The 13,492-nt window shown below is 47.3% G+C and overlaps 1 protein-coding gene across 4 annotated transcripts in view; it reads right to left on the bottom strand.

Moving 5' to 3' along the window:
- LOC142464879 (tRNA (32-2'-O)-methyltransferase regulator THADA-like) overlaps window positions 1-13,492 on the bottom strand; it is an 89,045-nt gene that overhangs the window by 19,434 nt on the left and 56,119 nt on the right. For all 4 annotated transcript variants that reach the window (XM_075568513.1, XM_075568511.1, XM_075568512.1 and 1 more), the window contains exons 8-12: window positions 3,851-3,996; window positions 3,262-3,343; window positions 3,021-3,157; window positions 2,697-2,894; window positions 279-945 (exon numbers count right to left, since the gene is read on the bottom strand). In XM_075568513.1, the coding sequence (XP_075424628.1) occupies window positions 279-945; window positions 2,697-2,894; window positions 3,021-3,157; window positions 3,262-3,343; window positions 3,851-3,996 (1,230 nt within the window). The remainder of the gene's footprint in view (window positions 1-278; window positions 946-2,696; window positions 2,895-3,020; window positions 3,158-3,261; window positions 3,344-3,850; window positions 3,997-13,492) is intronic.

The following is a 13,492-nucleotide window of genomic DNA, read 5'->3' as shown; positions in this document are numbered from 1 at the left end:
CAGGGGGTCCGTGAAGCTGAATTTAGGGCGGTTCAGCTCCGGGACCCCTTGCTTTCCTTCCTGGTAATAAAAAAAAAAGGGGGTGGCCAGAACTGGTGCTTTAAAAAAACAAATGCATTTTGTGCAGGCCCCATTTAAGATGGCGGTGACATCTTGTAGGCCCCCATAAATATAAGTGGTCTGTGTACTTCAACAGGAAAGCACTAAATATGACGGGGACTTCGTCACATAGTAATCATTATTATTGGGACTACGTGCTGTAAACTGGGAGTTCTCACCGACTGCCTGGGAAAGCACCTCCTCCTGGCTCCGCCCCCTGCGCAGTGCAGCCAGAGCGCCATCTCGCAGCCTCTCCAGTGCCTTGCGGAGCGACGCTTGCAGCTGCTGCCGGAACCCAGGACTGTCACAGCCCAGGTTATAGGGCAGGAACTCCCTGAGCAGAGCCAGCTCCCGGGGGGAGAGCGCCAGGCTGCTCCGCGGGCTGCAGCACAGGAAGCTCAGGGCGCTCAGGCGCACGCCGTCGTTGGCGCAATCCAAGCACAGCCGCAGCCTCTCCGCCCCGTGTCCGGCCACTCGGCCTGCCAGCTTGAGCCCGTGCAGGAGGCTCACCCACCCGTGCAGCTGCGAGGGGCTCGCGCCGCCGAGCCGCTGCGCCAGCAGAGCAGAGGATTGTGGGAAGCCGCGTAGGGTGGCGGGGAGGAGGTGAGCAGCAGCGTTACTCTGCAGGGAGCGGTCGGCGGAGCTTAGCGCCTCGCACAGCGGGGTGAGCCAGGTGACCGCCCAGCGTTCTGCCAGCTTCTCCTCGTCCAGCGGCCCCTCCCGAGACCACTCCTCCCGCTGCTGAGTGAGGAGGGTGCGGTACGTCTCAGAGGCCGGGGGGTACAGGTAGTTTGTGGAGAGGCAGAGGAACAGGTGTGCGGGGAGTTGAGGGTACAGGCGGAGGACCTGGAGCCAGAAACACAGAATGAGAAGAGTGTCACTTACTGTCAGCGTCACATGGACAGAGCGTCACTTACTGCAGCCTGTCAGCATCCTACAGTGTCACTTACTGCAGCCTGTCAGCATCCTACAGTGTCACTTACTGCAGCCTGTCAGCATCATACAGAATGTCACTTACTGCAGCCTGTCAGCATCATACAGTGTCACTTACTGCAGTCTGTCAGCATCATACAGAATGTCACTTACTGCAGCCTGTCAGCATCATACAGTGTCACTTACTGCAGCCTGTCAGTATCCTACAGTGTCACTTACTGCAGCCTGTCAGCATCATACAGTGTCACTTACTGCAGCCTGTCAGCATCATACAGAATGTCACTTACTGCAGCCTGTCAGCATCCTACAGAATGTCACTTACTGCAGCCTGTCAGCATCATACAGAATGTCACTTACTGCAGCCTGTCAGCATCATACAGTGTCACTTACTGCAGCCTGTCAGTATCCTACAGAATGTCACTTACTGCAGCCTGTCAGCATCATACAGTGTCACTTACTGCAGCCTGTCAGCATCATACAGTGTCACTTACTGCAGCCTGTCAGCATCATACAGTGTCACTTACTGCAGCCTGTCAGCATCCTACAGTGTCACTTACTGCAGCCTGTCAGCATCCTACAGTGTCACTTACTGCAGCCTGTCAGCATCATACAGAATGTCACTTACTGCAGCCTGTCAGCATCATACAGAATGTCACTTACTGCAGCCTGTCAGCATCATACAGTGTCACTTACTGCAGCCTGTCAGCATCCTACAGTGTCACTTACTGCAGCCTGTCAGCATCATACAGAATGTCACTTACTGCAGCCTGTCAGCATCCTACAGTGTCACTTACTGCAGCCTGTCAGCATCATACAGAATGTCACTTACTGCAGCCTGTCAGCATCATACAGAATGTCACTTACTGCAGCCTGTCAGCATCATACAGTGTCACTTACTGCAGCCTGTCAGCATCATACAGTGTCACTTACTGCAGCCTGTCAGCATCATACAGTGTCACTTACAGCAGCCTGTCAGCATCATACAGTGTCACTTACTGCAGCCTGTCAGCATCATACAGTGTCACTTACTGCAGCCTGTCAGCATCATACAGTGTCACTTACTGCAGCCTGTCAGCATCATACAGAATGTCACTTACTGCAGCCTGTCAGCATCATACAGAATGTCACTTACTGCAGCCTGTCAGCTTCATACAGAATGTCACTTCCTGCAGCCTGTCAGCATCATACAGAATGTCACTTACTGCAGCCTGTCAGCATCATACAGAATGTCACTTCCTGCAGCCTGTCAGCATCATACAGAATGTCACTTACTGCAGCCTGCCAGCATCATACAGAGTCACTTACTGCAGCCTGTCAGCATCATACAGTGTCACTTACTGCAGCCTGTCAGCATCATACAGAATGTCACTTACTGCAGCCTGTCAGCATCATACAGAATGTCACTTACTGCAGCCTGTCAGCATCATACAGAATGTCACTTCCTGCAGCCTGTCAGCATCGTACAGAATGTCACTTACTGCAGCCTGCCAGCTTCATACAGAGTATACACACTCACTGCCAGCAAAGCTTACACATACAGAGACTTACAGTATGATGGGAAAAGTACAGAAACAGACACATCCCATTACATTACTGTATGCGTCCTGTGTCCCTCCTCGCTGTCCCTCCACCCACTGCTCCCTCCCCCCACCCCCAGCTCTTACCCTCTCGGACCCCAGGAAGGGCAGCAGAGCGCAGAGTGGGGTGTATCTGGGTTTGGTCTGCCAGGAGGTCTCGGTGATCCTCTGCAGCATGTCCTGGAGCAGAGGCCCCTCCGCTAACCCCAAGAGCTGACACTCCGTGCGGTGAATGTGCAGGAAGTGCTGGAAGCAACTGGAGACGAGGCTGGACAAACCCTCCACCTGGGGGCAACGACAGAGGAACATAACAGGTTGGATACCATCATATGGGGGGACGGGACGGAGAGATACAGGTCAGATCACGGGGGGGGAGCGGTGGTGCACAGGACAGCAGGAATAAGGCATTACCGCCATTTCTGCCCCGCTCCAGAGTAGCTGGGTCACATGACGCACGGTATCCCCATCTTCTGACAGCAGCCACGTTCCCCGGATCCGCAGGATCCCAGAGATCTGCTCACGGATACGCTGCAGCCAGAGGCAGAGCACTGCGGGGAGGGAACAGCGAATCAGCGAGTGCCACCTAGCTCCGCCTCTCCATTTGGCCCCGCCTCCCCCCATGCTAGCCCCCGCCTCCTTGGGGGTCACTCACCTTGGAAGCTGCATTTACTATGTGCCGGGTCCTCACACAGAGAGGCCACAGGGGGGAGAAGAATGTCCAGCAGTGACCGCCTCTGAGGACAAGAGAAGACAAAATGCGCAGGAACCCCAAAAAAGCACAGCCCTATCCTCCCTCCCCCCACCCATCCCCCCGATATGTGTACCGCCCGGAATAGCCAGAAACAAAGTGAGGAGTGAGGAGTGGGGAGTGAGGAGTGGGGAGTGAGGAATGGAGAGTGAGGAGTGAGGAGTGGGGAGTGAGGAGTGGGGAGTGGAGAGTGAGGAGTGGAGAATGGGGAGTGGGGAGTGGAGAGTGAGGAGTGGAGAGTGAGGAGTGGAGAGTGAGGAGTGAGGAGTGGGGAGTGGGGAGTGAGGAGTGGAGAGTGAGTGGAGAGTGAGGAGTGGAGAGTGAGGAGTGGAGAGTGAGGAGTGGGGAGTGAGGAGTGGGGAGTGAGGAGTGGGGAGTGAGGAGTGGGGAGTGAGGAGTGGGGAGTGAGGAGTGGGGAGTGAGGAGTGGGGAGTGAGGAGTGGGCGCTGGCTATTCTGCTCTATCGCTTCAACACACCAAGTAACCCCGGTACCTGGCTGGGGATGGACAGGTCACAGGTCAGGAGGTCTGGGCGGCTACAGGTCAGCAGGCCCCGGACCAACGCGAGCACCCCGACTCCGTCCAAGGGGGGGCCAGGCGCCGGCACGCACAGCTCCCCAAATATCACCTCCCCGGGACCTGCCGGGGAAAAGGTCAGAATATTTATTTATAAAATGAGTTACGATGACAAATACACGGGAACATATACACGGGAACATATACACGGGAACATATACACGGGTACATATACACGGGTACATATACACGGGTACATATACACGGGTACAAATACACGGGAACATATACACGGGAACATATACACGGGAACATATACACGGGGACATATACACGGGGACATATACACGGGGACATATACACGGGGACATATACACGGGGACATATACACGGGAACATATACACGGGAACATATACACGGGTACAAATACACGGGTACAAATACACGGGTACACATACACGGGAACACATACACGGGAACACATACACGGGAACACATACACGGGAACACATACACGGGAACAAATACACGGGTACATATACACGGGAACATATACACGGGAACATATACACGGGAACATATACACGGGAACAAATACACTGGAACAAATACACGGGAACATATACACGGGAACATTAGGTACAAATACATGGGTACATTAGGTGAACAAGGTTATACATTATATATGAAATATGGATCAGAACCTGCCGCCAATGCTCGTATCGAAATGTTTCTTCTGAGATGTATGTATGTATGTGTGTGTGTGTGTGTGTGTGTGTGTGTGTGTGTGTGTGTGTGTGTGTATGTATGTACCAGACGAAGCACTACATGCGAAACGCGTAGAGGTCCCGTGAGGCTGCTACGTGGACTTCCAGCTGGCGAGAGTGCTGCTTGTGAGAGTGAGGGTTCCTACACAGCGTGAGCGAGCGGATCGGGTCCGGACCTTTAACTTCTTCAGCACCGAGCTGATAAGGGGAGCCCTCCGGCACCGCCCTCCGGCACCGCCCTCCGGCACCGCCCTCCGGCACCGCCCTCCGGCACCGCCCTCCGGCACCGCCCTCCGGCACCGCTCTCCGGCACCGCCCTCCGGCACCTCTCTCCGGCACCGCCCTCCGGCACCGCCCTCCGGCACCGCCCTCCGGCACCTCTCTCCGGCACCTCTCTCCGGCACCGCCCTCCGGCACCGCCCTCCGGCACCGCCCTCCGGCACCGCCCTCCGGCACCGCCCTCCGGCACCGCCCTCCATTCAGGGCAGTTGTGAGTTTACTTTATTTAGTTATTGTGCATTGTGTGCATTAACGCGGGGTATGCCTGTGTTTAGTTATTGTGCATTGTGTGCATTAACGCGGGGTATGCCTGTGTTTAGTTATTGTGCATTGTGTGCATTAACGCGGGGTATGCCTGTGTTTAGTTATTGTGCATTGTGTGCATTAACGCGGGGTATGCCTGTGTTTAGTTATTGTGCATTGTGTGCATTAACGCGGGGTATGCCTGTGTTTAGTTATTGTGCATTGTGTGCATTAACGCGGGGTATGCCTGTGTTTAGTTATTGTGCATTGTGTGCATTAACGCGGGGTATGCCTGTGTTTAGTTATTGTGCATTGTGTGCATTAACGCGGGGTATGCCTGTGTTTAGTTATTGTGCATTGTGTGCATTAACGCGGGGTATGCCTGTGTTTAGTTATTGTGCATTGTGTGCATTAACGCGGGGTATGCCTGTGTTTAGTTATTGTGCATTGTGTGCATTAACGCGGGGTATGCCTGTGTTTAGTTATTGTGCATTGTGTGCATTAACGCGGGGTATGCCTGTGTTTAGTTATTGTGCATTGTGTGCATTAACGCGGGGTATGCCTGTGTTTAGTTATTGTGCATTGTGTGCATTAACGCGGGGTATGCCTGTGTTTAGTTATTGTGCATTGTGTGCATTAACGCGGGGTATGCCTGTGTTTAGTTATTGTGCATTGTGTGCATTAACGCGGGGTATGCCTGTGTTTAGTTATTGTGCATTGTGTGCATTAACGCGGGGTATGCCTGTATTTAGTTATTGTGCATTGTGTGCATTAACGCGGGGTATGCCTGTATTTAGTTATTGTGCATTGTGTGCATTAACGCGGGGTATGCCTGTATTTAGTTATTGTGCATTGTGTGCATTAACGCGGGGTATGCCTGTATTTAGTTATTGTGCATTGTGTGCATTAACGCGGGGTATGCCTGTATTTAGTTATTGTGCATTGTGTGCATTAACGCGGGGTATGCCTGTATTTAGTTATTGTGCATTGTGTGCATTAACGCGGGGTATGCCTGTATTTAGTTATTGTGCATTGTGTGCATTAACGCGGGGTATGCCTGTATTTAGTTATTGTGCATTGTGTGCATTAACGCGGGGTATGCCTGTATTTAGTTATTGTGCATTGTGTGCATTAACGCGGGGTATGCCTGTATTTAGTTATTGTGCATTGTGTGCATTAACGCGGGGTATGCCTGTATTTAGTTATTGTGCATTGTGTGCATTAACGCGGGGTATGCCTGTATTTAGTTATTGTGCATTGTGTGCATTAACGCGGGGTATGCCTGTATTTAGTTATTGTGCATTGTGTGCATTAACGCGGGGTATGCCTGTATTTAGTTATTGTGCATTGTGTGCATTAACGCGGGGTATGCCTGTATTTAGTTATTGTGCATTGTGTGCATTAACGCGGGGTATGCCTGTATTTAGTTATTGTGCATTGTGTGCATTAACGCGGGGTATGCCTGTATTTAGTTATTGTGCATTGTGTGCATTAACGCGGGGTATGCCTGTATTTAGTTATTGTGCATTGTGTGCATTAACGCGGGGTATGCCTGTATTTAGTTATTGTGCATTGTGTGCATTAACGCGGGGTATGCCTGTATTTAGTTATTGTGCATTGTGTGCATTAACGCGGGGTATGCCTGTATTTAGTTATTGTGCATTGTGTGCATTAACGCGGGGTATGCCTGTATTTAGTTATTGTGCATTGTGTGCATTAACGCGGGGTATGCCTGTATTTAGTTATTGTGCATTGTGTGCATTAACGCGGGGTATGCCTGTATTTAGTTATTGTGCATTGTGTGCATTAACGCGGGGTATGCCTGTATTTAGTTATTGTGCATTGTGTGCATTAACGCGGGGTATGCCTGTATTTAGTTATTGTGCATTGTGTGCATTAACGCGGGGTATGCCTGTATTTAGTTATTGTGCATTGTGTGCATTAACGCGGGGTATGCCTGTATTTAGTTATTGTGCATTGTGTGCATTAACGCGGGGTATGCCTGTATTTAGTTATTGTGCATTGTGTGCATTAACGCGGGGTATGCCTGTATTTAGTTATTGTGCATTGTGTGCATTAACGCGGGGTATGCCTGTATTTAGTTATTGTGCATTGTGTGCATTAACGCGGGGTATGCCTGTATTTAGTTATTGTGCATTGTGTGCATTAACGCGGGGTATGCCTGTATTTAGTTATTGTGCATTGTGTGCATTAACGCGGGGTATGCCTGTATTTAGTTATTGTGCATTGTGTGCATTAACGCGGGGTATGCCTGTATTTAGTTATTGTGCATTGTGTGCATTAACGCGGGGTATGCCTGTATTTAGTTATTGTGCATTGTGTGCATTAACGCGGGGTATGCCTGTATTTAGTTATTGTGCATTGTGTGCATTAACGCGGGGTATGCCTGTATTTAGTTATTGTGCATTGTGTGCATTAACGCGGGGTATGCCTGTATTTAGTTATTGTGCATTGTGTGCATTAACGCGGGGTATGCCTGTATTTAGTTATTGTGCATTGTGTGCATTAACGCGGGGTATGCCTGTATTTAGTTATTGTGCATTGTGTGCATTAACGCGGGGTATGCCTGTATTTAGTTATTGTGCATTGTGTGCATTAACGCGGGGTATGCCTGTATTTAGTTATTGTGCATTGTGTGCATTAACGCGGGGTATGCCTGTATTTAGTTATTGTGCATTGTGTGCATTAACGCGGGGTATGCCTGTATTTAGTTATTGTGCATTGTGTGCATTAACGCGGGGTATGCCTGTATTTAGTTATTGTGCATTGTGTGCATTAACGCGGGGTATGCCTGTATTTAGTTATTGTGCATTGTGTGCATTAACGCGGGGTATGCCTGTATTTAGTTATTGTGCATTGTGTGCATTAACGCGGGGTATGCCTGTATTTAGTTATTGTGCATTGTGTGCATTAACGCGGGGTATGCCTGTATTTAGTTATTGTGCATTGTGTGCATTAACGCGGGGTATGCCTGTATTTAGTTATTGTGCATTGTGTGCATTAACGCGGGGTATGCCTGTATTTAGTTATTGTGCATTGTGTGCATTAACGCGGGGTATGCCTGTATTTAGTTATTGTGCATTGTGTGCATTAACGCGGGGTATGCCTGTATTTAGTTATTGTGCATTGTGTGCATTAACGCGGGGTATGCCTGTATTTAGTTATTGTGCATTGTGTGCATTAACGCGGGGTATGCCTGTATTTAGTTATTGTGCATTGTGTGCATTAACGCGGGGTATGCCTGTATTTAGTTATTGTGCATTGTGTGCATTAACGCGGGGTATGCCTGTATTTAGTTATTGTGCATTGTGTGCATTAACGCGGGGTATGCCTGTATTTAGTTATTGTGCATTGTGTGCATTAACGCGGGGTATGCCTGTATTTAGTTATTGTGCATTGTGTGCATTAACGCGGGGTATGCCTGTATTTAGTTATTGTGCATTGTGTGCATTAACGCGGGGTATGCCTGTATTTAGTTATTGTGCATTGTGTGCATTAACGCGGGGTATGCCTGTATTTAGTTATTGTGCATTGTGTGCATTAACGCGGGGTATGCCTGTATTTAGTTATTGTGCATTGTGTGCATTAACGCGGGGTATGCCTGTATTTAGTTATTGTGCATTGTGTGCATTAACGCGGGGTATGCCTGTATTTAGTTATTGTGCATTGTGTGCATTAACGCGGGGTATGCCTGTATTTAGTTATTGTGCATTGTGTGCATTAACGCGGGGTATGCCTGTATTTAGTTATTGTGCATTGTGTGCATTAACGCGGGGTATGCCTGTATTTAGTTATTGTGCATTGTGTGCATTAACGCGGGGTATGCCTGTATTTAGTTATTGTGCATTGTGTGCATTAACGCGGGGTATGCCTGTATTTAGTTATTGTGCATTGTGTGCATTAACGCGGGTATGCCTGTATTTAGTTATTGTGCATTGTGTGCATTAACGCGGGGTATGCCTGTATTTAGTTATTGTGCATTGTGTGCATTAACGCGGGGTATGCCTGTATTTAGTTATTGTGCATTGTGTGCATTAACGCGGGGTATGCCTGTATTTAGTTATTGTGCATTGTGTGCATTAACGCGGGGTATGCCTGTATTTAGTTATTGTGCATTGTGTGCATTAACGCGGGGTATGCCTGTATTTAGTTATTGTGCATTGTGTGCATTAACGCGGGGTATGCCTGTATTTAGTTATTGTGCATTGTGTGCATTAACGCGGGGTATGCCTGTATTTAGTTATTGTGCATTGTGTGCATTAACGCGGGGTATGCCTGTATTTAGTTATTGTGCATTGTGTGCATTAACGCGGGGTATGCCTGTATTTAGTTATTGTGCATTGTGTGCATTAACGCGGGGTATGCCTGTATTTAGTTATTGTGCATTGTGTGCATTAACGCGGGGTATGCCTGTATTTAGTTATTGTGCATTGTGTGCATTAACGCGGGGTATGCCTGTATTTAGTTATTGTGCATTGTGTGCATTAACGCGGGGTATGCCTGTATTTAGTTATTGTGCATTGTGTGCATTAACGCGGGGTATGCCTGTATTTAGTTATTGTGCATTGTGTGCATTAACGCGGGGTATGCCTGTATTTAGTTATTGTGCATTGTGTGCATTAACGCGGGGTATGCCTGTATTTAGTTATTGTGCATTGTGTGCATTAACGCGGGTATGCCTGTATTTAGTTATTGTGCATTGTGTGCATTAACGCGGGGTATGCCTGTATTTAGTTATTGTGCATTGTGTGCATTAACGCGGGTATGCCTGTATTTAGTTATTGTGCATTGTGTGCATTAACGCGGGGTATGCCTGTATTTAGTTATTGTGCATTGTGTGCATTAACGCGGGGTATGCCTGTATTTAGTTATTGTGCATTGTGTGCATTAACGCGGGGTATGCCTGTATTTAGTTATTGTGCATTGTGTGCATTAACGCGGGGTATGCCTGTATTTAGTTATTGTGCATTGTGTGCATTAACGCGGGGTATGCCTGTATTTAGTTATTGTGCATTGTGTGCATTAACGCGGGGTATGCCTGTATTTAGTTATTGTGCATTGTGTGCATTAACGCGGGTATGCCTGTATTTAGTTATTGTGCATTGTGTGCATTAACGCGGGGTATGCCTGTATTTAGTTATTGTGCATTGTGTGCATTAACGCGGGGTATGCCTGTATTTAGTTATTGTGCATTGTGTGCATTAACGCGGGGTATGCCTGTATTTAGTTATTGTGCATTGTGTGCATTAACGCGGGGTATGCCTGTATTTAGTTATTGTGCATTGTGTGCATTAACGCGGGGTATGCCTGTATTTAGTTATTGTGCATTGTGTGCATTAACGCGGGGTATGCCTGTATTTAGTTATTGTGCATTGTGTGCATTAACGCGGGGTATGCCTGTATTTAGTTATTGTGCATTGTGTGCATTAACGCGGGGTATGCCTGTATTTAGTTATTGTGCATTGTGTGCATTAACGCGGGGTATGCCTGTATTTAGTTATTGTGCATTGTGTGCATTAACGCGGGGTATGCCTGTATTTAGTTATTGTGCATTGTGTGCATTAACGCGGGGTATGCCTGTATTTAGTTATTGTGCATTGTGTGCATTAACGCGGGGTATGCCTGTATTTAGTTATTGTGCATTGTGTGCATTAACGCGGGGTATGCCTGTATTTAGTTATTGTGCATTGTGTGCATTAACGCGGGGTATGCCTGTATTTAGTTATTGTGCATTGTGTGCATTAACGCGGGGTATGCCTGTATTTAGTTATTGTGCATTGTGTGCATTAACGCGGGTATGCCTGTATTTAGTTATTGTGCATTGTGTGCATTAACGCGGGGTATGCCTGTATTTAGTTATTGTGCATTGTGTGCATTAACGCGGGGTATGCCTGTATTTAGTTATTGTGCATTGTGTGCATTAACGCGGGGTATGCCTGTATTTAGTTATTGTGCATTGTGTGCATTAACGCGGGGTATGCCTGTATTTAGTTATTGTGCATTGTGTGCATTAACGCGGGGTATGCCTGTATTTAGTTATTGTGCATTGTGTGCATTAACGCGGGTATGCCTGTATTTAGTTATTGTGCATTGTGTGCATTAACGCGGGGTATGCCTGTATTTAGTTATTGTGCATTGTGTGCATTAACGCGGGGTATGCCTGTATTTAGTTATTGTGCATTGTGTGCATTAACGCGGGGTATGCCTGTATTTAGTTATTGTGCATTGTGTGCATTAACGCGGGGTATGCCTGTATTTAGTTATTGTGCATTGTGTGCATTAACGCGGGTATGCCTGTATTTAGTTATTGTGCATTGTGTGCATTAACGCGGGGTATGCCTGTATTTAGTTATTGTGCATTGTGTGCATTAACGCGGGGTATGCCTGTATTTAGTTATTGTGCATTGTGTGCATTAACGCGGGGTATGCCTGTATTTAGTTATTGTGCATTGTGTGCATTAACGCGGGGTATGCCTGTATTTAGTTATTGTGCATTGTGTGCATTAACGCGGGGTATGCCTGTATTTAGTTATTGTGCATTGTGTGCATTAACGCGGGGTATGCCTGTATTTAGTTATTGTGCATTGTGTGCATTAACGCGGGTATGCCTGTATTTAGTTATTGTGCATTGTGTGCATTAACGCGGGTATGCCTGTATTTAGTTATTGTGCATTGTGTGCATTAACGCGGGGTATGCCTGTATTTAGTTATTGTGCATTGTGTGCATTAACGCGGGGTATGCCTGTATTTAGTTATTGTGCATTGTGTGCATTAACGCGGGGTATGCCTGTATTTAGTTATTGTGCATTGTGTGCATTAACGCGGGGTATGCCTGTATTTAGTTATTGTGCATTGTGTGCATTAACGCGGGGTATGCCTGTATTTAGTTATTGTGCATTGTGTGCATTAACGCGGGGTATGCCTGTATTTAGTTATTGTGCATTGTGTGCATTAACGCGGGGTATGCCTGTATTTAGTTATTGTGCATTGTGTGCATTAACGCGGGGTATGCCTGTATTTAGTTATTGTGCATTGTGTGCATTAACGCGGGGTATGCCTGTATTTAGTTATTGTGCATTGTGTGCATTAACGCGGGGTATGCCTGTATTTAGTTATTGTGCATTGTGTGCATTAACGCGGGGTATGCCTGTATTTAGTTATTGTGCATTGTGTGCATTAACGCGGGGTATGCCTGTATTTAGTTATTGTGCATTGTGTGCATTAACGCGGGGTATGCCTGTATTTAGTTATTGTGCATTGTGTGCATTAACGCGGGTATGCCTGTATTTAGTTATTGTGCATTGTGTGCATTAACGCGGGGTATGCCTGTATTTAGTTATTGTGCATTGTGTGCATTAACGCGGGGTATGCCTGTATTTAGTTATTGTGCATTGTGTGCATTAACGCGGGGTATGCCTGTATTTAGTTATTGTGCATTGTGTGCATTAACGCGGGGTATGCCTGTATTTAGTTATTGTGCATTGTGTGCATTAACGCGGGGTATGCCTGTATTTAGTTATTGTGCATTGTGTGCATTAACGCGGGGTATGCCTGTATTTAGTTATTGTGCATTGTGTGCATTAACGCGGGGTATGCCTGTATTTAGTTATTGTGCATTGTGTGCATTAACGCGGGGTATGCCTGTATTTAGTTATTGTGCATTGTGTGCATTAACGCGGGGTATGCCTGTATTTAGTTATTGTGCATTGTGTGCATTAACGCGGGGTATGCCTGTATTTAGTTATTGTGCATTGTGTGCATTAACGCGGGGTATGCCTGTATTTAGTTATTGTGCATTGTGTGCATTAACGCGGGGTATGCCTGTATTTAGTTATTGTGCATTGTGTGCATTAACGCGGGGTATGCCTGTATTTAGTTATTGTGCATTGTGTGCATTAACGCGGGGTATGCCTGTATTTAGTTATTGTGCATTGTGTGCATTAACGCGGGGTATGCCTGTATTTAGTTATTGTGCATTGTGTGCATTAACGCGGGGTATGCCTGTATTTAGTTATTGTGCATTGTGTGCATTAACGCGGGGTATGCCTGTATTTAGTTATTGTGCATTGTGTGCATTAACGCGGGGTATGCCTGTATTTAGTTATTGTGCATTGTGTGCATTAACGCGGGGTATGCCTGTATTTAGTTATTGTGCATTGTGTGCATTAACGCGGGGTATGCCTGTATTTAGTTATTGTGCATTGTGTGCATTAACGCGGGGTATGCCTGTATTTAGTTATTGTGCATTGTGTGCATTAACGCGGGGTATGCCTGTATTTAGTTATTGTGCATTGTGTGCATTAACGCG

Source organism: Ascaphus truei, chromosome 13 (genome assembly GCF_040206685.1).
Source record: "Ascaphus truei isolate aAscTru1 chromosome 13, aAscTru1.hap1, whole genome shotgun sequence".
In the NCBI taxonomy this organism is placed as follows: domain Eukaryota; kingdom Metazoa; phylum Chordata; class Amphibia; order Anura; family Ascaphidae; genus Ascaphus; species Ascaphus truei.
The sequence above is the reverse complement of the archived record's forward strand: the minus strand, read 5'-3'. Positions and strand labels throughout refer to the sequence as shown.